The following is a 23,675-nucleotide window of genomic DNA, read 5'->3' as shown; positions in this document are numbered from 1 at the left end:
GGCATTCCCAGCTCAGGGAAGCTAATTACAGCAAACTGCTGACAGAGTGCCTGCACACAGGAGGGAAACATGCTGTGGTACAAGCTAAAGAATGTCAGGGTGGAAGGTGACTGCATAGTTCATGAATTCCCAAGCCTCAGCTTCAGTTAGAACATTTTTTCTAAAAAAGACTCTTCTGAGACATTTGCAAATTTTGATGTATCACTGGTCAGTTATTTTACGTTTTTATTAATTTTTCAAAATTCTGGAATACAACCAGAGGCGCCTGTGCAGGGCCTGGAGCACGCACAGCCCAAAAATCAGTGCTACTGCAGGAACGCAGCCCTCTACATGGCCACACTGATGGCACAAATGGCACCCACAGTGCTCCTGGGAGCCACACAACCAGCAGGCCCTTGGGGCTGCATGCTCCCAAAGCGGGCTACCAAGTGGACAATGAGACCACTGTGTGTGAAGAGCATAGCAGGTCCAGGGGCAGGTGGTGAGAGACCGTGTCCCCAAGCAGACTGCCCACAGCCACAGCCCTGCCTGTTTCAGCCTCACCTGAGCAGGGCTGCAGGAGGCAGGCTCCCAGCAGAGAGGAAGGGTGCTTCTGTCAGTAGCACCTCTTTCCTGGGAGCAGAGGAAGCACATGGAGCCTTAGCACATTGCTTTCGCATGCGGAGTCAAGTCCAGCCTCAAGCTATAATATTTGCAATACAGCGATGGCACAACTCACACCCAGGTCTCAGCAAGCTCACTGACCCTTCCACTTGCCTCCCATTCACCTGATCCATCCAGCAGCACCAGGACCTCTCCTTCCCCAGAAGATCTCAGCTGTTCTCTAAACTTTAATTACCTATCAGCACTAAGGGATAGCAACATCCTCCTCTCACCGACAGCTGAAGTGGTAGGAACAGAAGCCAAGAGGCACTAATTTGCTGTCCCTGTGCAGGCTGACAGTGCTGCTCCATGATCTGCGCCTGTGCAACAGGCCTGCTTCCCACCTGTGGCACTGCAAGTGGCAGCAACATGTCTACCCCAGGGAGCCTGGCTAGAAAAAACATCCTGTCAGCTGTAAGAGTTTTATTTGTTAAACTCAGCAGGGTCCATACATTTACATCTGGTTTCTGCCTCTCTCAGTTTTCAAGGTGTTTTGATTCCAGGAGAAGGATGCATCTTTATTGGAAAACACTCAAGACCACAGCTAGCAATAGCAGGCCCTTCTCGTCTCACAGAGTTAATTAAGACTTCCTTCCCTCACTCCTAAACTACACCTTGTCCTTATGCAGGACATTTCTTTGCTAAATCTTGATATAAAAAATATTTTGCTCTTTACCAGTGACATTAACCTATGTGCATGCACACCTCAGACCATGTAAGAAGCATGACTACTGCCTGATAGCATTCATAATGGGCTGTTGGTCATTATTTTTCACAGAAAAAAAATCACAGAGGGTTAAATAAACCTGTTCTAGATTTTTATAATAGTCATAAGTAATAAAACCGATGTTTTCCAAATCACAGACTGTTGCTTCCCCCAGACTTTGAAAGTGACGCCTTCTTTCGTGAAGATACGTACATCTTCAATATAAAATATACCAAATTTTAAATCTTGTTTTTCCTAATGTACCATCATCTATATCCTCATTAAGCTCATCCCATATTTCAGAAGCAATCGTGACATTCAAATGTTTGTGCCTTTGCTCCACTCAGTCTGCTGTCTGTATGTTCTCCTCCAGTTTTTCCATCTACGGCACTTATTTTAGCACTCAGAGTTCCAAGGAAGCCAGGAAAGATTTCAATCCTTGGTATCTGGAAAAAACATCTTCAGACAAAACCCTGCAAGTCTGCTCGGTCTCAGCTTTCACTGCATGAACATCCGCAGCCAGCGGGGCACCCTGCAGCATCACCCAGCTGATGCAGAGCACCAGGCCAAGGGTAGTGAAAACTGCTTGCTTCTTTTTGTGCATAACAACTTGCTCCTTCCCTGAAATAACCCTGATAAGTTATTTTGCAGAAGCAAATGTGTATAAATGACAGGATTCTAATATCGGAATGTTTCACTCTGGTGCAAACAGACAGCTCCAGTGTCCCCCTCTCTGCCTCCCTGCCCCTTGGGTCAGCCAGGAAACATCCAGAACAACCACTCCTGCCGCGTTGTGCAGCACTGTCTGTGACTCTGTTCGCATGAAGTAATCATCAAGTAAAGGTCAGAAGTGTAGTAATATCTAAAATATGTACAATAAACATTCTCATCTTTCCTAGGTACTTAGGAACTCCCATTTTCTGCTCATGGATTTCAAAAGTCTTCTGCTAAAGGTAACTCATATAAACAGAGACCCTAACCCCGGAAAGCATCAGCCCTCCTCCAAAGCAGCAGTTCCCAGCTCCAGCAGTGGTGGATCAGAGGTGTTGGAGGGGCCAGTCTGGGGCAGGAGTGACGACCACAGTGTTTTTCTCTGTGCTGAACAAGACAGATCTTTGCAAACTATGCAGAGACAGGAAAAACATTTCAAGACTGAGCACATTTTAAAAACAAACAAACAAAAACTACACTAAAAACAACCAAGAAATCCATACCACAGAAAAATGAATTGCTGTTTGCAAACGCCCACAGAGCTGCCCGTTGCTAATGAAATCCCTCATGGCAGAACACATGAGGAGACGACGCACTGAGGGGGAACAGACAGCAGCAGCCACTGCCCAAGACACAGGCCAGTGCATAGCAAAGTTTGGGCTGCTTGAATGTATTTGGTTCCAGCAGCCTGCAGGCAGAGCACAAGCAGGTGCCCAGGGCCCTGGCCATGAGAGCCTATGTGGGAAAAGGGCTGCAGCTGCCCAGTGCCAGTAGACAGTGCGAGGCCTGGACGGCTGGGCAAGGAAGCTGCCTCCAGCTCATTTCCAGCACAGGAGGAAGAAGGACATTGTGTACATTTCTGGGGGATATGGGGGGGTGAATCGAGCAAGCTGTTTTCCTGCCAAAGGAACACACACTCCTGCCAGCATCTCGGACAGCAGGCACTGTGCAGCCCCTGGGCTCTAAAAAGAGCAAACACGCTGCAGTCCTGGCACCTCCACCTCCTCCCCAGCCGTTTGCAAACACAATTATCCTCATTGGGTCTCTCTTTGCCAGAACGTGTGCTTAATCAGCTGAGCACATAAAGCACAGAGGGAAAGCAGTTTTTTATTGCAGACTGAAGTCAGATTTCAGCCTGAATTGTTAATGTGTTCTGGTCAGCTATTTGTTTTCTCTTTAATTTGTTCCTGACCACTTTGCTAGTGGTGAGGTATTTGTGTTTTTTATTATTTATATGAGACATAAACCGAAAACACTTTCCACCCTAACTAGCAAAACAGTCCATCGGGCTGTTTCTCTTGCACAAAAATGGTCTCTGGAGGCATGACAGCTATCTTCCTTCTCGCTATGCTAGCCCTTAAACAGGCAAGGCTTTCTTCACGGCCGGCCCTGCAGATCTCTGATCATAGCCATGCCAGCAGGCTTGTACCATCACACAACATGACAGAACACCAGTCCTGCATCCCACCATGCACTGGGCTCAACATCCTGTGAGGGTGCACAGACAGCAGCCTGCCAGGCAGCTTGTGTGCAGGACATCATTCATTTCAGTATGAGTAGAAAAGCAAATAAACAGAAAACAAGTTTACTGATTTTAGCTGTGTGCTGTCCTGGAGGTGCGATTTGGAAACGAAATGTCATGAGCTGTTTCTGCATCCAGGAGCGGTTTTGGCAGAGCAGAAGGGAAGGTTTCTTTGGAAAACAGTCTTAAAGATTGAAAATCGTCTGGGCAGAAATGGCACCTGGCTTTACTTTCTGCTAGGTAAAAGGCTGGGGAAGATGGTGATTCACCACTCTTTGACTTTGCCCTAGAGATATATTTCATGAAATCCTCAGATTTAAAAAAAAAAAAAAAAAAAAAGCTTCAGTTTATTGTTGTCATTGCTGAGAAACTTTAGTTAATTCTATAGTAACTGCTTTGCCAATAAGAGAGAAATCCATCTCATCTTTAAGCCAGTTAGCATGGATAAGAATAACCTCTTTTCATAGCATACACTTTGGGACACGCTTCAAACCTACTGCAGAAGCTGCCTGAAGTAGTTTATTCACTCAGCTTCCTGTTGAGCACATCTGTGCTGAAAAGATACCACTACACAGACATATGCTTTCAAACCCCTGCACCACAGCACTTCACAACGTTAAGAGCACAATCTCCAATGCAACAAGATTTCCAACAGGCACGATGGGAAAGCCTGACACATACTGCTAACCACATGGCATATTGAATGTGGCTTAAGAGAAGAAAGCGGACAGAACATACATCTGGAAAGAGAGGAAGTAAATCTAATTAAGAACAGGAAAAGCTTAGGGAAGCAGCTAGGACAAACAAACATCCTAATAATGATATGAAAAAATATAACAGCAAATTCAAGCAAAAGGACTTTTCTTCCCCAGTTATCTCAGCTAAGTCATTTCCACCACAACTCAGAGACAAAGTGTTCTTGGTGCTGGTTTTGAGTAATTCACCAACACAGATTTATGACACTGTTCCCTACAGCCAAGGCAGAGAATACATTTTGAACCTCCACAAACTGTCAGAATTTCTCTTCTGATTAAAAAAAATATTCTTTCTGCCATCCATCCAAACATGAGGGGGAGAGGAGGAGGTTGGCAAGTATACTATGGCAGCTTCTAATACACAAAAATGCCTGCAGCAAAGGAGATGAGCAGAGTGCTGTACAACTCACTTGAGGCCTCCTTGAGCTGCTTTCTACTTTACTTTCCAAAGCAGTTTAAATTTAATCACCAATAGGGATGTCTGGAAGACTACACAGCTGCTTTAGATACCACCACTCCATAACGCACCTGTCCTTATAGCCAACACACCATCAGACAAAGGGATAAAAACAGAAGTAATGCTAACACTGTGATAAGCCTGGAGCTAGAAGGAAATTGCTGAACAAAATGTTCTCTTTCACAACAGCATTTGTTTCTAGCAGTTATCTCAGAGAGTTCCTGTTAATGACCTTCTGTATCTTAACTGATCTGAGCTGCCTTGTCCAAGGCCAGATAGTATGTTCTGCAAGACCTTGGCTTAGCAGTGATCAGACTGTAGAATACATGCTTATCTTATCCATGTTAGTATGGTAGAGACCTAAAAAGCTCAGGATACAGCCTTGATTTTTATAAATCATCGTGCAAAAGAATCCTGAAGATTCCTATTAGATTACAAAATGCAAAGCCCTCAAAATTAATTATAAAACAGACTCCTGAGAATAAGTGGAATGACTTTGGAATCATTATTCCTAACTGTTGCAACAAACTGTATTGAAATTCTTGCATCTCTGTTGGATTTCCAGCTTTCATTTTCAGCTGTAAACATTCAAGGAAATAATGTTCGTGTTTCCTGTTTTCCCCAGAGGAAAGAATACATAGGGCTTTCCAAAGCCTTGTGAATTCCTTCAGCACCTCCTAATTGAGATCTTCCTTGCCAAAGAATGAGTATTTTACCTTGTGGTTGTTCTAAAAAAAATGTGTTATGATGTGCTGGACATTTTGTCAGCATTATGTTCATTAGTCTATTTTCATGTGCTTGACAGTAATTCTGTCCCTGGATGAACAGCTTAAAGTCAGCAATCATTTATGCAAGGTTATATATAAAATGGAGTTACTGAGGACAACATCACAGTTCTCAAATATTACAAGTATCCAACCTCCTGAAAATGTGGGCCTGAAGAAAAGAGTTACTACCCCGTTCTACCAGAGAGGCCATCTGCACTGTGTCTGAGAATGACAAGAACCGTGACCATGACAGGGGAGCTTTGGCAGAGGCTCTGTCAAGCAAATCAGTTACAAGTCTAAGTGCAGACCAACATAGAAGCTGGCTGGCTACCAAGTGGAAAGGGCCCAGAGAAGAGGCATTTCTTCTTATCTTAGGGGTTTTTGTTATTGTTGTTGTTTTTCTAATGTACTTGTTCTTAGATATATTACTTAACCAAGGTTGGAAAATCTCCGCTAATCTGCTTATTACCTTGACATAGTAGGAGTTCACAAGATATTCCAGTACATCTGAGCTCAGTTTAAATTAGAGCAAATGAGAGGAATTTGCAAAGTCTGCCAAAAGAGTGCAGGTCCTTGCTTAAAGCACAGGGACAAACAGTGCCTGCCATCAAAATGGGGAGCATGCAAAAGATTAGGAATACTGCTCAGAAAAGTGAAAGCAATTGATGTCAGTTTTAAGGAGGAATGTTTAGTTTTACAAAGAGTACTGTTATCCTCATCTGAAATGTAGCTCATCGTTGGCTCTCCACTAACCCTAACTATAAACTGCATTTGAAGCCTATGCCTTGCTGTAATCCTAACTATTCCTGATCGAGTCTCAGTCTGCCCACTGGAAAAACTTGTCAAGGCCAAGCCTTTCCTTTCACAGTGCAACCTCATTTGGAGCTCAAGGAATTTTGATTCTACTACGAGTTTACAGCAAATTCAAGCTTACAACTAGGAAGGAAACAAAGTTTAAAGGTTCTGTTCTGTGGGGTTAAAATAACGCTGCTAAAGGAACTAGTGGGCTGCACAAGGATTTCAGCCACAGCCTGCAGGCCTTGCCTGGTGGCCCTGCTCAAAGGCTCAGCCCATACTAAGAGTTAGAAGAGAGACAAAACACAGAGCTCCAGGCAGACTGTGGCTGCACAGTCTATCACAGAAAGAGTTAGGACAGAGAAACAGCCAAGAGCTCCAGGTGGAGTTGGGCTACATAGGGGCTACCAGGATAAGGGATGGACTCTTGAAAGATGCAACCACTAACAAACTTATTTACCTTGATCATTTCTGTAGGTTGTGAGATGATGTTCAGCTCTTGCTCAGAAGTAGGGTTTGGTTAGAGGTTAGGAGACAGAGCCCAGAGCTGCAAGTAGAGCCAGATTGCAAAGAGGCAGCCAGAAGAATAAGTCAGCTGCACAAAAACTTCACTCCTGGAAAATGCCTGGGCTATAAACTGGGCATTACTATATACTAATCAGTTAGAGTTTGGAGTTAGGTGGAATAGGACTCCAAGGGGATGCCAAAGGGAAGTAGTGTGGTGGATTATTCCTCTGGGCTATAATTGAGGCCTCACAGGTAAAGGCATAGCTCCCAACTAGGATTAGCATTCAGGTTTCAGTTAGCATTTGTCTAGGCTTTGTCTCTCTATTAACCTTAAACCCCGGGCTACATATGGGGTGAGCTTTCTCCATATGAACCACACATTCCCTAAACTGCCAAGGGCAAAGTTCTTGGGCAGCCCACCCTATACTTTGACAGTCACTTTGTACCACCTGGAGCCCCAGACATTTTTTTGTTTTGTTTCCAACCCTAATTTTAACTCTAGGCTTGGCCTTAGCTATATTCTCTAAGATAACCAGAGGTTTTTTCTACTATATCACTCTGGAAGTTGGTTATCTTGTCCTTTAATGTAGGTTGCATTTCCCTCTCTTGACTATCTGGAAAATAAATGAGAAACTAGAAGAGCAGTTTTCTCACAAAGATAGATCAGCTTCCAGTCAACCTGCAATGGAAGCTGTAAGCACAGCACTGTGGCCATTTTCTTGTCTGAGCAGTAGTATTTTATGAAGTCAAAACACAAATATTAACACTATGCTACCTGAATGCATTAATTGTTTCCTTATGTCAATTCTCATTCTGGACTCTTGTCACTGACGACAGAGTAGGGATTCAAGAAATAAATAGCCCTGTAATGCTACAGTGTTTGCTGGAGTCCTAAAATAGGAAAGAGAAGTGGTGAGATGGAGTTCCCATGTGACACCACACTACTTGCACAGAGAACAATCAATGCTGTAGATGCTGTCTACAGTGGTAGAACTGTAAATACTGAAATAACTAAGGCAGCTGGTAAAATCCTCTTGAAGAAAAACTAACGCAAAGCTGTAATTCTAAAAGCAGAAGGAGAGATCAGTTGGCACAAATAGTCTATTCTGTTGGGAATAAGTAGTGTTGGGAAGAAGTAGTCAAGGTTCCTTAGGGGTTAGATGCACTTTGCAATAAACACCACCTGCAAGTGCAGCACACAGCCAAGGGATATAGGGCGTAGAACAGGAAAGAGATGAGGACAGAAATCTTGCTATCCAGTCCCACCACTTTCAGGAAACAGTATCACATACCAAAGTGACTGGATGGTTTTCCTTGCCTTATCATTCAATTTTCCATATGGTTTAATAATTAATCACCTTGGCTGATGGTGCCATTTAACATCTTTAGGAAATCTGTCTTCTAAAACATTTCCTCAAATCATTTTGTAAACAGAGAAAGAAGTTGCATAACACAGATTTTCCATGTAGGGCAGTGACACAACCAGTCTAACTCCTGGAGATCTGCCACAAAATACGGTTGTACCAGTCAGTCTCTTGTATTCCCATCAACACTAAAAACCTAAAAACTAGCAGGAAGGGATAGGGCACAGAAAAAAATTGTTCATCGGCTAAACAAGCCAGTGGTAATTAAAGCAGACGTTGTACCCAGGTTACTTTCCATTGTATAGCGAAAGTGTCTAGTGAGGTCAGGCCATTGCACAATACTGTCTGCATAAAGAGGGAGGAATTCACTTTTCCAGACTTGGAGCTGTATCAGAGGCAGCTCAGATGCATCCACAGCTGGTTCTTTTTGGACCCAGCACTGATGTGAGTAAGCACTGAGCAGCAAGTGATCTGGTGTATGTGAGTCTTCTACTCAGAGCTGACAGGACACCACAGCCATATAGAAAGCATCTCAGACAGTTACAGTTTGGCCTTAAATAAAAATAAAATTAAAAATATCCAATATACAGATATAGTCATCTTACAAAAATTAAGCAATAATAAATATACTTGGTAATATTTGGCTGTGCTTTCTTATTGATATTTAGACCTAAATCTGATTTTGTGTCAGGCTTTCTGCCAGCACTGTGTACCAATTCCCCTGCTTTTTATTAAAACCAAGATCGTGTTGTAAATTAACCGAGTTTATATTGTATTTGAGTCACTCTCTGTTGCTGTCCTCCTTTTTCAAACCTGATGATATCAGACTGCCTCTGCATGCCTGTACCAAAGCCAACAAATCTTAGGCTCTTCCTAAGGCTTTCAGTATGGACCAGTGTTCTTGATCCTGTGCATTTTAGAAACACGGAAAACTTTACTGAATCAATACATTTCCATAGTTTCAGTGTTGTAACATGAAAGAAGCATGGATGTGATAGAAAAACCTATTTGTGCTTGCCTGTATTGACTTCTTTCCTCTATTTACCTTGTCTCTTAAAACCTCATTCAACGACCAGAGCTGCTTAGATAAATAACAAAGCATATCCAAAAGAAATAAGAGTAAGCGTCAAAGAAAATCCTTAGGTCAGCAACATTTAAACAACATTCTTTCAAACCATCAGTATTTTAAGCAAGCCAACATTTCTTAGATTTCAGCATTAATAAAGCACTTTTTTGAAGCTGGCAACTCAATGAGGAAAAAATGCAAAACACAATGTATTTCATTTCCTGTATGTTAGCACCATCACCTCTGTTAGAAAGCTAGTAGTCTGCTATGCTTTAAAATAAAGTTATCTCACGTTCATCCACTTGAAGTGGATGAGAAACCATTTGCACAGGCTCCTGCTGGGTGCTGGTAAGCTGACAGCAGGACTCTAGGCAGCCCAGCTATGTCTGCAGGCCTCTGGAATTGCCTTGGTGGAGCACAGAGGGCAGTCAGCACCAGCTACGCTGTGTCCTGTCCCACCTGGTGGCGTACGTCAGCATTTTTCCCCCGATCCAGCTCAGGCATCAGTGCACAGTGCTATTCCTCTGCAGCGCTCCCGGGGAATTCCTAAGAGCTCAGAATCAGGAAGATACAGATTTACATATTAATGTAATGCTGAAGTATAAAAGCTCAGGAAAATGGAAGCACCATAAGCACAGGCAGCTGGGGTCAGCTTGCAGATACTTAGTCTCCAAGTCAGGTCTGGTGCTGGAACAGCAGGACCATCACCTCACTCCAAGGACTTGCCTGCTCTCCCAGCCTGCCCCAGGGACATGAGCCCTGTGCTTGCACCTGGGTCGCACAGTGCAGGCGATGCTCACAGGGTGAAAGTCAGCATGGTGTTCATTTTCAGTGAAAGTAAAAGAGAAGCAGGCAGAAAATTAAGCCAAAGGCCAAGCTCTTACTCCATATAGAACAGTTTTTGTAAACTTTAGAGATCACCTCAAATTGTGAATTTATTATTTTCACATTGATGATCCTCTCTGCTTAGCAAGCATGTTTTTCCCTAGACGGCCTGCCTGCAGTTATCCAGCTATCTTCTCTTCCTATGAGCCAAGAGACATGTATTTTAAGTGAAAATAAAGAAATTCAGTGCTTATCTGACAGTCTGTTTACTCCTATATATCACCATTGTGTAAAGCCTGTAAATACTTTCCATATGCTAGCTAAAGCATTCTCTCCATTTCAGCATCTGCACCACTCGAACTTGCAGTCTCTCAAATTAGCATTAATACATTAAGGCTGACAAAAGAATAAACACAGCTCCAGAGCTCTTCTCCAACCATTGCAGTACAACATACAAAATCATCCAGAGTATCTCAGCAACCTCAGATTCAACAGCCTTATTTCAGAAGTAAAACTTGAGTAAAGTAAAACATTAACGTTTCAGGCTGCCTTACCTTTGCACCAAGCCTCAATCCAGCCAGCCAAAGCCAGTGGCTCTCTATCCCTGCAGCAGGAGCAGCCCTGCCTGCAGCACACCTGTGGGGCATTGCTGGTGGTCAGGGCACAAGTGCAGCCCATCAGCCTGGCCATGCTGTTCAGCTGAAAAACAGGCTGCTCTGGGTTCTGCTAGCTGAAGAGTAGCACCAGGCACATAGGAAAAATCCAGGTTAAGTAATTTAAAACTAAACACTGCTTTGGGTACCAAAAGCTCAAAACAATTCAGCACGCCAATCTGATGGGGAAGGGGAAACACTGGAACCACTGTATGTAATCCTATTTCACCAAAATCACTGTTCATGTGAAGAAATGTGGTCTCCTCCCGCTTGCTGCACCCAGCAGATTTTTGTGGGCAATAAATTCTTATGGTCATGGGCAAAAATTGAAGTAAGACTTCTGAGCGTTATGCTCTATGTAAACCAATTCTGTAGCGAAAACACGAATGTCAGAGTGTATGAGGTGCAGAAGGGTTAACTAGGACAGAAAAAGCCATGAAATACGCTCCTGTGCCTATTGATTAAACTGACTAAATGGCTTTCTGTTAGAATAATGCCAAGATGACTACATTGTAGGAAAGTATTTACATAACCTCAACCATCCATTTATTGCAGTGTATTAGATAGTCAGATTTTAATTCACCGTTCTTTTGCCCTCCACGCCTCCTTCCTTTGGTGTGTACTCATCTCTCTTGTAACCCTTACTTCCAGCTGGCCGCACAAATGGGAAAATGTCTTCCTTTGCAAGTGAAGTCATCATCAGGGCTGAGAACTGGATGAGAAGATTTCTCTAAAAAGTTATAATGGGAATTCCTCAGAGAGTTTGCTGCAGGAAGCCCAGCACTGCTATGCCATGCTGCCTGCTGCTCTCATTCCTTCACCCTGTGGTACCCACAGCATAAGGTGAGACAGTGACACAGCCCAGCACAGCGTGCTGCACACATTGCACAAAATGGATTTCTCAAAAGCAATCTGTGCTTAATGCTATTCTCCAAGAAATCCCCAACTCAGTTTAGTTGCCTACTAAACTCTCTACTGTCTCATCTCACTTCCTTTCAAGGAAGTCATCCTGGATAAAGTCCACACAAAGAAGAGAACTTCTGCCCATAGCTTTTTTCCTTTTTAATTACTCTTGTTCATTTGAATGCATTACCTGCTCACTCTCACCTGAGGGGAATGTTGGAGAAAAAACACTGCCATAGAGAAATTTTCTTCTTAATTACCGCCAGTTGAATGTTTTTATTGCTGTGTACATGTCTGTGTCCTCAGGAGAGGCATAACAAGGTGTGTTGTAATTCAGTAGATCATCAAAATGGGCTTTGTTTTAGTTCTAGAGGTCTTTAGGAAAATAAAGCCAAGCTCCAGGGAAGATGTGAGATTCCTGCTGAAAGACTTCGTCAGGTCCCCATTGGGAGCCCACGTGGTGCTGACCTCTGCCAGCATCTGTACCAGCGCATCTGTGTCAGCTGCTGAGGAACATCCTGCTGCAATGGACAGTGAATCACCATGTGCTGAAAGCACAGCTTGTGATACATGGAGGGTGTACAATTCCCTTGAATTTTATGACTGATAAAAGAACTATTTTATTTCCTTTATAAATGTTTTTGGCACTGTGGAACAGCTTCATATGTCTGTATTTATAGAACTGGGCAGTAATTTCTCTCCACAGACTTAAAATCTTACTCAAAGAGTTCAACTAACCAATGTATGCTGCTTGTACAGTTTTTCTTCCCCTTCTTCCCGTTCCCCCCTTGCCTGAGAGCACTGTGTGGTTTTACTGCTGTGGTTGCTGTTCTGAGGCATTTGGTGAGTCCTGAACACAAGCTGTGGCCAATCTGTTGTCTGCAGACTGTTTTCTGGAAGTATCTCTTTCACACCAAAGAGCTCAATGCCATGTATTAGTTGAGTTCACCACGTGCTACTTCTCCCATGAGATTATCCACTTTTCAAACTCACTTTACTTCCAGACAATAGTGTCAAACTAGGGATATGCTTGCTTGTCCAAAATGCATGCTCAGAGGTGTGGACAGACCATGTTTGGTGCAGGAGGGGCAAGAAGCGGAGGGGAAAAAGAGAAAGGAACCTTCCTGGAAAGATGGGTCATTGAAATGACTTTTACACCTCATGGGTACAAGGAGTGGTTTAGCAGCTATAGCATGTGGACACACTTTAAAGCAATTGCTAGTTACAAACATCTGGAAACAGGCTCTGTGAATAGAGTTCACAGCGGGTGGGACAGTCACAGATGACTCACGTGTGACTAACGCCAGCACTTCCCTTAGATGCCAAGGCCCAACGCTGCCTTGAGGACACACAAAGGCAGCAGTGCTGCTGGGAGCAATTCTCCACGTGACAGGGACATGCACAGCTCGCCCCAGAACAACAACTTGTCACGTACATCGCTGTGCATTTGGATGGGAAAGCTCCACGTTCCACAGCAAAAGAAGAGATTGTGGGTGTTGGTCTCTGTGTTGCAATTAGGCCCAGAGTGACCAAAAACCGGCAGTGTCAGACAGAGCCCGTGGCTTTGCTGTAGATACCTCTAGGAATAATTAACATGTTATTCATCTGCTTGAATGCACACTGCCCAGAACACCTGCTTCAATCTTCTCTGGGGGGCTTTTCAGTAAAACCTGTACAATTCATTGATGCCTGAATAGCTCTGATTCTTTAGTATTCACAACTTCATTTTGAAATAAGTGCTTGTGTTGCTGATTGGAGCTGTGAAAAGAGGTGTTACTGCTGCAGAACAAAACTCAGATGGCTGCAGAAGTAGGTGGGATATGAACTGGGGCTTGGGGAAGTATGGCTACAGAGACCAGGGAGTAAGTCCTGCTTTCAATAGAAGTCTGAGGGGGGAGGGGAATGCTGGGGTTCAAGAATCATTTTTGGATCTGAAGTGCATTGGCAGCTGTTCAAACTGGCTGCTTGCCACCTCATACTGCTGCTATTTGGTGCTACAGAGAAGCTTCGCACTTGAGAGATTCTCTGCTGCTGTAAACAGACACAACTTGACTGAAGTTAAAGGAGCTGGTTTATACCAGCTGACAACATGGCCTTTAGTTTGCTCTAAAAATGAAACAGTGGCTCTGAGTAACAGCAAACTGTTTTTCTGCAAAAGTGGCATTGATGCTGGGTACTGGCATGTGCTTCCAGCTTTCTTTCAATGCTGTCAAAAATCTTCATCCAACTTAGAAAGCTGTATGCAACATGTCATTATCCCAGCTACAGACAGAGGCTGCACACCTGTGTGGCAGTGCCCTGACCTCCTTCATCCTCCTGCATGTAACTATTACCTTTGCTGACTGTGTCATAAGAAATTTACATCACTGTGGTTTTACACCAGCACCACTGACACACGCAGCCTCTGAGGATCCATCATTCCAGTTCATTTCCATTCAGCTATAGGACTTCAAGGTCATCCCAGCTGATCTCAGTCAGGCACTCAGAACTGCTGTAGGACCTCTCCGGTGCCCACCAGGGAGACAGGGAAGGTGCAGGGCTCCAGGAGAGCCCGTGGTAGAGGAGAAAGTACAGGCTGGTGGCTCCCCAGCTTCTTGCTTTAAGCCAGGACAGCCCATTGCTTTGAGATTTGAAAAGTGAGCGCAGCAAGGAATCATATCTTCCAGATGTAGAAAACTTGTTAGCAGGAGCACTGGCCTGCATACTCCAGATGCTTTCAGGACTATTCATATCCATATGCATTTACTCTCTATGATACATGTTGGTATTTTCCCTTTTGAGTTCTCCCTTACTAGATGGAATAATGCAGGCTTATATACCCACAGACACTTATATTTGAAAACATGAATGGATAGCTTTTTGATATCACAGTTTTGTTCTTGATCAATAAAAGCATAGAGATACTATAAAATTGTAGCTGGGTCCCACAAAACCGTGTTATTTATCATTACTCTAAAAGAAACCCCACCAACACAGTAATTAAGCTTTCTTGCAGCTTCTAAAAGAGAAAATAACAAACCTGTTGTTGGTTTACAACTGTTTAACCAGTTATTGACTAAGAAGTATGAGATCTGACTTACAACACTTGTATTCTCAGCCTATTATGTAATTTTTAATTTAAGCTCTTTTGCCTTTTCCTTTGAATGGAACAGTAATGCCATAAGTGAAAGTTTACAAAAGAATGCAACAAAGCAATCATTAGCTTGGCATAACCTTGCTCCTACCATTAGACAAAATCAACTGCACACAATGCCATGCCAGAGGTAGGTTGGAGATTACCTGTGACCTCCTCGGCAGGCAGCCCCAGGGACAGGGTAGAGGCTAGTGGCCAGCAAAAGCCTCTCAGTTTCTGACAGACCCTTGTTGTCTTACATCTAGAAAACACCACTCACTTCAGGGACACACATTTCAGGGAAAACACAGAAAAATTAAGTGAGCAGTGCCAGCAAAAACATGGGTGTATTTACAATAGCTTTGTAATGGGACAAAGAGTGTCATACAGAGTATAATAACCATCCCTACACCCTGTCCAGACAGAACCAGCATTCTCCATCAATCTCATAATCAACACATTGATTCAACTCTCCCTCTTAAACAATAACCTCATTGCAGATCTTCTCCTATTTCTGTCCTCAATTAATGACACCCCTTCTCATACCATCAGACTTAGGGCATCACCAGCTTAGCTGGTGCCTTTATCCTCACCTTTCTCTTCAAATATGTGTTTGTGTTGTCCTGTATCTATCCCTCTTGGAGCTCACCAATGACCTCTTGTGAAGGACTGGGAGTGGGTCTGAAGTGTTTAATCAGGACCCGGTGTTGGGTCTTCTCCCACTTGAAGCAGAAGACTGAGGGAAAGCCTGGTTTTCAACCAGAAACCCAGACCACACTGGTGCCTTTTGCACTGCAGAGATGTACAGAGGGAAGGAGTGGGGACCCAGATCAATCCCCACACAACTCAGCAGCAGCAACAATTAGTCAAAAACCATTCACAACAGCTCCACTTCATGCTCTCCCATTCCATTTTCCCAGTTTGCCATGTTTGCACTCTTACAAGTCTCTTTCCGAGACCTTTTTCCTCTGAGGAGTCATCTCCAAGCGATGCTGCATGCCCCAGCTGCCTCTGCTGGTAGCCATCTGCCCTCTTGCTTTGTCCGGGCCGCACCACAAAGTCCTCTGGGGCAGTGCTGGGCCCTGTGCCGCCATTTTGGGCCGCCTGACAGACCCTGAGGGTCCAGCCGGAGGAACCCTGCACACAGCATGCCCTGAGAGCCACCCATCTTGCTTCAGCAGGAGTGACACAGACAAGCTCACTTTCATGCATGACAGAAGTTGGTACTTTGGATTCCTAAGCATGGTTTTTAGCAGTTGAGAACTTACCCAAAAAGCAGGAGTAGAGCTTCATCTGTCCGCCTCCTCACAATGCGAACATTCACCATCCAGCCAGCATGTTAGCACCTCAGTTTGTCATTTGAGTTAGTGATTCCTAATGGGCTTTATTTATATCTTACAGTCCTGTTTCCTGAAGCAAAGACAGACACACAGAGCTGCTTGGCTTATGTAAAAAAAAAAAAAAAAAAAAAAAAAAAAAAAAAAAAAAAATTGCTGAAAAAGCAAGCATCTGTTAATAAAGAGCTTATCATGAGCCCAGATGTACCCCAAAGTTAACATCACAAGACCTGTCAGTAATAACCTGACTTGGATTGCTGATGCCCAGCCATCTGTAGAAGTGAATTTCTGGCATTTCTGGCAATAGCAGCATGGACTGCAGGCCAGGGCTCACACCATGCTCTGCCTGTGACCACGGGAGAGCCAGCAGCCCCCTTCAGCCTGCTGCGCCGCACCAGCCTTCAGTGCTGTGTTTCCAGATGCTTTCCAACTGCTTCCTTTGGGATATTTTATCGCTCCCTGCCAGTGATTTAAACTTTGTTATGTGCTTTGCCATTCTAAAATTCTTTGAAATCTTAAATATACCTGATGGAAACACTCTGCACATATGATCCTTGCAATCTTCCTATTTGTTTTCCATGCTTACCAGGTACTGTTACTAATCACTTTGGGGATCAGAGACCACTAAAAATACAGTTTAGAACAAAGATTTTCCCGCATCCCTAATTCTTGTGACTCCAAGGGATATACCTATTTGTGCTGAAGGACAGAACAAAAACTTGCTGATCCTTTCACTCCATTCACAAAGAAAATCAGGAAGGTAAATGCTCTGTGAGCTGGGAACACAACAGTCCCTTACAGAAACTGCCTTTTGACTTTAACTGGAACACCATTAAAAACTCACAAGACTGACAAAATGTAGATCAAGTTTGCTGAGATACTTATAAATACCATCAGCTTTCTCAGCTTAACACTCAGTTACGATCTTCAAAATACCAGTTTTTGCAAGTACAGTATGTTCCTTACTAGAACTGACTTAGGCAGTTTACAAGCAGCAATAAGTAACAGCTGAGCTTGTGAGACTCCACCCAAACATTTTTTAACCAATTTTTCTTATATCCATGCCAAAATAATTGGATGGAAAAAGAGCTGTCATTTTAAAAAAGTGCAAGAGTAACAGTTTCGTGCTGCTTTTCTTTTTCAGTTCTGCAAACCATCTCCTCTTCCCAAACAATGTAAAACTGAGCATTGTGCAGGACCAAACACCAGACAAGCAAGCCTTGGGGCATGGTGGGCCTGATGGCACCCCAGTATGCAGTGTCTTCTGTATGCATAGCAGTGAGTCCCTTAAGGCTCCCCGTGAGTGAGAATCTACAGAAATGTAATTTCAACTGCTACCTCCTTTGGGTAGGTGAAGTGATGTAATTTGATCTTTCTTACACAAAGAATTCCAACTGTAAATGCATATAGGTTCATGAGGTCTGCTCTTGGGCTGAAGGACTGGGATTGCACTATGAAATCTAAGCTGCAAACAGACTTTCAGCCCCATAAATATCTGTTTTACAACTACAAAGTGACAACTATGAAAAGGTATCAAAAATATTGGCTCCTTTTCCTTTTATATTGTGTTGGAAGGAATGCTGTGATAAATTTAATTCTGTTTAAAATAGAAAGGATCTGGACTATGTTTTTCATGAAATTGGCACATGGTATATTTTTGACATTCCCAGATGTTTGTTTCACTCACAAAGATCTGTCAGAAACAAATTCTGACAGCACACATACTTTATAATATGGTAAGACTTGATTCTTAATGTATAGAAGCTTATGTATAGAAGCTCAATACCGTCTCATAATTTGTTGGGTATTACATGTTAAAATTAAATCCTCACATAAGAGATTGATCATATAAGAGATTGATCATATATTTGCACCACATTTCAGTCAAAATATAAATCTTAAAGATGAAGGTGAAGAACAACTCCAGTATCTTTACACTGTCAGCTCCAGATAACTCAGTTCCAAAGAGAAAAAAAAGTCTTAATTCAGAAACTGATGTATGGCTGCTAAAAAGCAATAAATCTACTGCACCTTTGGGAGTTAAGCTTATAGGTTGCTTATGACTTACGATTGCTTCTAATTAATAGTCTTCTCTGTACTGAAAGAATCCTGATATTTAAAAACGAACATCAAACATTTGGAATTCCTTTTTTAGGGAACTTCACTTTGTGAGTTAATAGCCATAACCTTTGAATAACCCAAGGAAATACAGCTGAGGCCGGCTCCCCCAGACTGCCCATAAAGAATATTTTGCACATGAAATACAGGAAACAAAGCAATAACTAGGATAGTAAACATCCAAATCCTTGCCCTGCTGGCAATTGACCAAGATATCTGCTCTAGCAGAGCACGACCCCTCAGTAATGAAAATACAGCTTGGTATTGTTTGTTCATCTCCAGTGTACTTGCAGTGTACAACAGACCAAAGGAACTCTGCTGCTTCAGATGGAGGACTCTCAGCTGACTCTTGGTTTTGGCTGTTCTCAAGCCAGCTTTGTGCAGAACAGGACTTGGAACACGTCACAATATACGACAACCAAATACCTGCAGGATCCAAACTTTGGACTTAGAGTGAAAAATGGCAGCAATCAACTAAACATGTCTGCTGCCTTCTGTAAGCAGCCGTGATACTGAGAAGGCAACTAAAGTCACTAAATAAAAGAACAAAGAAAGGAGAAAAAGAAAAATATGACAAAAATCAAATCCTCCCTTAACCACAAGTCTCACTGAAGTTTATGGAAGAGAAGGAAACAGGCAGCAACGCAGATATCTCAATCAACTGTTTTTCACAGTTTGTTGGTATCAGTTGCTTCAAATAAATGAATCACAGCATCAACTATTAAATTGATATATACTTTATTGTGCACAAGAGACTAAGATGACATGAAACTGTGGTTATCAAAACTGTACAACTAAGCACTTTCCACAAGTCTCTGAAATACTGAACATAAAGTGTAGTACAAACGGGATGTTCTGACTGGCCACAGGTATTAGCAAGTACATTTCTAATGTTCTTTGATTTAAAAAAAAATCTGGCATTTGGATCCTAAAGAAATATACTTATTTATTTAAAGGTGAGAATACTGCGTGGAACTGGTAGGTACATGGCAGCGAAATATCGTTAACTCCATGAACATCCCCGAAATGACAAACAACAACATGGCAGATCAGTCACCTCACAGGAAGGGCTGTCAGCACAACCAACAGTACAGTCTTCTTGTGAAGTGTGAGGTAGATATATGTAACAGAAAGAATGGTACATAACGTACATACAAGAAATGGTTAGAAAAAGGCAGGGGAAAGTTTACAATCATCGACATCTACAGACATTTTGGAAAATCCATTTCCATGCAGAAAACACTACAAAAACATTCTAACATATAAAGCTCTGACTTCTTGAAACTTCAATATAGTAATGTCCAACACCAAAGGCTCTAACAAGTTAGTGATTAGGCAGCGAATGTCACAACAAGCAGTATGGTTCGGAGTTTAAGTATGTTACTGCTAGCTTTCAGAGAAAAGGTGTCCCTTTTAAACCCAGTCCTCCTATTCTTGCATAAGAAGTTCCTTTGGAGTAAATTCGATTAGGCTAAAAGTTGCCACTGTGATGAGCCAGCATGTGACCAGCCTCCCTGAAGCCCTGCTTTAAAGGCCTATGCTTGGACACCAGTGGTACAGAGATGTCCTGGTGGGTCTCCACAACAGGCAGACATTTGCCGCATGAAATACTGTGACAAGCCCACGTTCAATTGCATTGGGAATGAGTGACTTTGCAGTTACACATTCAGATAGCTTGCCACACCAAATACAGAAACTTGCAGTAGATATGAATGGCTGTTATAAAAGCAGAGCTTTCAGGTGCATCAGTACTCTGAATCACAGGCAACTTAATATCTGGAAAGTACTATAGGTTTTTGTAATAAAGCTATTAACTTGGAACGTCCATTTTAGCTCTCTCTCTCTCTTGAATCAGAAATGCCTCTTCCATCTGCTAAAGACTTACATATATTTTTGGTAATCTCCAATAGCCAATTAATTCAGATTGATTAAAATTTCTGAATTAAACAGCTAAGTACACCAAGTTCAGTTAATTAAAATATTTGAAATCAAAGCCAATAAACTGAATCTTTGAACTTTATATATTTTTGGTTTATCCAACAGTAAATATAAATCTCTACATCATTTTAAAATTAGAGTATTTTTTTTTATAAAAACATTCTTAATGCAGCACATTTCCCTCAAAAATATAGTTATCTATTTTACATAGAAATTTTTAACCCATCCCTCCCAACAACCAAATCTAAAACTTCTTATGAGAAACTACTCAATAAAATATCTGAAGGAAAGGGTTAAAGCAAGGAAAGAATTTACAGAGTATGTAAATTTCACAGTAACTGAAATTAAACATTTCATATAGAGTAACTTACATTTATCTAAAACATTTAAATATATCTTTATACACAAATTTAATGTAGTAAAATATAGCTATGATTGAACTTAAAGACTCTAGTCTTCTTTGAAGACATCTTTAAAGACTTTACACATAGAATATGCTTTTACAATACATTCTGCTGAAGGTTAGGCAAAGCACTTTCTTTTTGACCACACAGGTAGCACCTTCATCCTCCTGACACCTCTTATCAGAACCAATCCCACATACTCTTGTGCATGGGTAGAACTACACTTGCATGACAATTCCTGCTGATGTTTCCAGGAATACTCATTGGCCTGGTAACATAAAACACTTTTCACATGCTTAACTCTATGCACTGGATGTCTCTATTGACACTGAGAATACCAGTGAATTGTAGAGCTGAGCATATTCAGGCACTATCAAGATGATGCACGTAGCTACCCACAGGCATGAATGTTTGCAGGATTGGTAACAAATTTGGTTCAAATTGAGCAATATTCTTCTACCCAACTCTGGGCGCTTAACATCCATTGCATATCTTGCACTTTGACCACCCTCGCATCAGCAAGGCACAAGTGTAGAATCAGCAAAAGAAATCTGCAGCTCAGACTTCAGAGCAGACTATCACTCTAGTGTAATCAATTCCCTTCTCCTCTTGCAAAACACAGGTAATCTTTACTAAAATTAATGAAAGTTAGTTATCCCATTTGTAGAGGAAAACAACACTCATTTTTCCTTATAGGAGAAGGATCAGTAGGACACATTAAAATTACAAAGTGGCAACATAACAGTCAAAGAATCACACATTAAAAATTACTTATTGTTTCTTCTCATTTGGCATCTAGTCAAAGGTCAAGCTATGGCAATTCACTAAAAAAAAAAAAAACAACTGAGACAATTAGTACCTTTTTGTGCTTTCTGCATTTGAATGCTACTATGGGACTATTGGCTTGCAATCTTCATACAATGGTTTGGCACAAACAACTGCATACTTAAGAGAATAGCTTAGTTTCATAGGTGGCATTTTACAAAAACAATAGGCTTTACTGCACATTCTCTATGCCCTCTCAAAATCATCTTTTATTTCAAAGGGAATTTGAGGGGATCTAAAGGAGTAGAACTACCACCACCTTTTTTTTGTTTTAATCTCCTCTATCTACCCATTATGAACCAAGAAGCCTGCTGTTTCATATATATGCATTTTATGTTTTACATATGGAAGGAACGCTGAGCTAATTTTGCAGTTGTTGAAATAACAAATTTGGATGTAAATATTGAGATATAAATCTATTTGTATAAGGACAGTGCCATTAAATGTACACACACATTTATACTAGTGCATAAGAACATTATTTATCTGTTTGTGTGTGTTTGTATTTGGTATAGCAGATTAAAAAAAAATCTCTCATTAAAAGAGCTTTGGCCTGGAAAAGAGGAAAGGGAATGTTAGAGCGTGCTCTTCTCCAATTACCAAATCAGCGTGTATTAAAACAGAAATAACTGGAACAAGCCTGAGGCTGCAAACACAACAGAAAAGTGAAATGAGATGCTGTAGCTGTAAGCTTAACAAAACAAAGGTTACTCGTAAGTTGCTAACATAGCTGAAATAATAACATGTTATTAATCAAAGAGATTTCACCTTCAGGCTTTCTTGCTTAGACAAATAGAAATCTTTTGACCTAAGATAATTTTTGTTCTGCTTATCTTTTTGAATTCCCTTAATGAATACCTTGTGTTGAGACGGTTTAGGGAAAAAAAGTCATATAGACAAAGCAGCATCTTTCCAAACTGGCAAAGATTTCACATTGAGGGCCAAGAGACCCCTAGAACAGGTTGCAGTACTGTAACATTAGTAGCTTTGTCACATGTAGCATAACATGCTATAGATCCAAAAGGCTGTGCTTACCCATGCATTGCGTGCACGTGTACACACACGTACACATAGTGGCTTCCCCAAAAGAAAATCAGTCTTCTTTTCTGTAGAACAATCTATCCTCACGTTTTCATAAAGGAACCAAACTTTGAGCATTAAAACGCTGATGTCAACAACACACAGTCCTTTGAACCTCTGCACTCCTATGCTGTTCCTCAGTGTTGCTCTCCCCACAGTTAGGTTGCACTGCTGCTGGAACAAGGAGTGCTCTGCGTGCTGCCAATGCTGTGTGCTGCGCTGCTGTTCTCAGAGGCTGGTGGGGATGTAGGGACCTGCCGTCGTCCAGCTGCTTCCCCTGAGGGAACAGGGAGAGAAAAAAGGAGATGGAGGAAGAGAAGTGGAAAGTGATAGTTGCGACAGAAAATATTCCATTCCTTCCCAGTCTTTCTCTTCTGATGTTTTTTATTTCCATACAACTAATGCTTTGGGTGACAGATCTCAGAGTACTGCTGAAGATGCTACTATACTTTGTTACCTCAGCATCTCTATGCACGTGGGGAAAACAATATTGTTGTTTTCTTAATCACTGTAAAAGCAGCAGATAGAAATGACCAAGATGGACACTGTCCATCTTCTGTTGTCAGCCATCACTCAGGTGTGTCTTGCTACATGATTGACAACTTCATAGCTTTCTCTGTTATATGGAGAAAGGGCAGTGAAATGCAGACTTTTGTTCCAACGCCAGTTCACAGAAGAGTGCATTTGCTATAACTGAGAAGCTGGAGCTAAAGACAAAGTTCATCAGTCAGCAGGATACCACATATCCTGAGACATGATCCATTTCTTAGTGTAGAAAAACAACAGGCTATGCTGCAATCTTGACTTGATGTACTCTGAACATAACATGTAGGAAGTTCCCTTACAGCTGCCACAGTATGTGCAGCACTTACAACTCAGTAAGAACAAACCTCACCACTTCTTGTAAATTGTTTATTGACAATAAATTAAAAGCTCTTTGTTATCTGGATTGCCAAATCAAGCACTCAGGAGTTAAAGACAGATTTATGCCTCCTGGTAAAACCTAGATTTCGTCTGCTCTCTTCATGTCCCTTTTGCACATGTGGCAGGGATCCTCTGGAAGAAATCCAGCTCTTGCTGCATTGTGTCATAAAGTAAATGCCCAAAATATCACATTGAGGCCACATAGGAAATCATAAATAATATATATACAAAAAAGCCCCAGTTATTTATTTTAAAGTTTCAGTG

General features: G+C 42.0%; 1 protein-coding gene across 3 annotated transcripts in view; it reads right to left on the bottom strand.

Annotated features, from left to right (window-relative positions):
- Window positions 1-18,961: 18,961 nt before the first annotated feature.
- Window positions 18,962-23,675, bottom strand: part of TGFBR3 (transforming growth factor beta receptor 3) — a 114,727-nt gene continuing 110,013 nt past the window's right edge. For all 3 annotated transcript variants that reach the window (XM_085231330.1, XM_085231328.1, XM_085231329.1), the window contains exon 17: window positions 18,962-22,764. In XM_085231330.1, coding sequence (XP_085087456.1) covers window positions 22,646-22,764 — 119 coding nt within the window. In that variant the 3' untranslated portion in view covers window positions 18,962-22,645. The remainder of the gene's footprint in view (window positions 22,765-23,675) is intronic.

This window comes from Meleagris gallopavo, chromosome 10 (genome assembly GCF_905368555.1).
Source record: "Meleagris gallopavo chromosome 10, MGAL_WU_HG_1.1, whole genome shotgun sequence".
NCBI lineage: Eukaryota > Metazoa > Chordata > Aves > Galliformes > Phasianidae > Meleagris > Meleagris gallopavo.
Note: the sequence above shows the minus strand (reverse complement) of the source record. Positions and strands in the feature narration are given on the sequence as shown.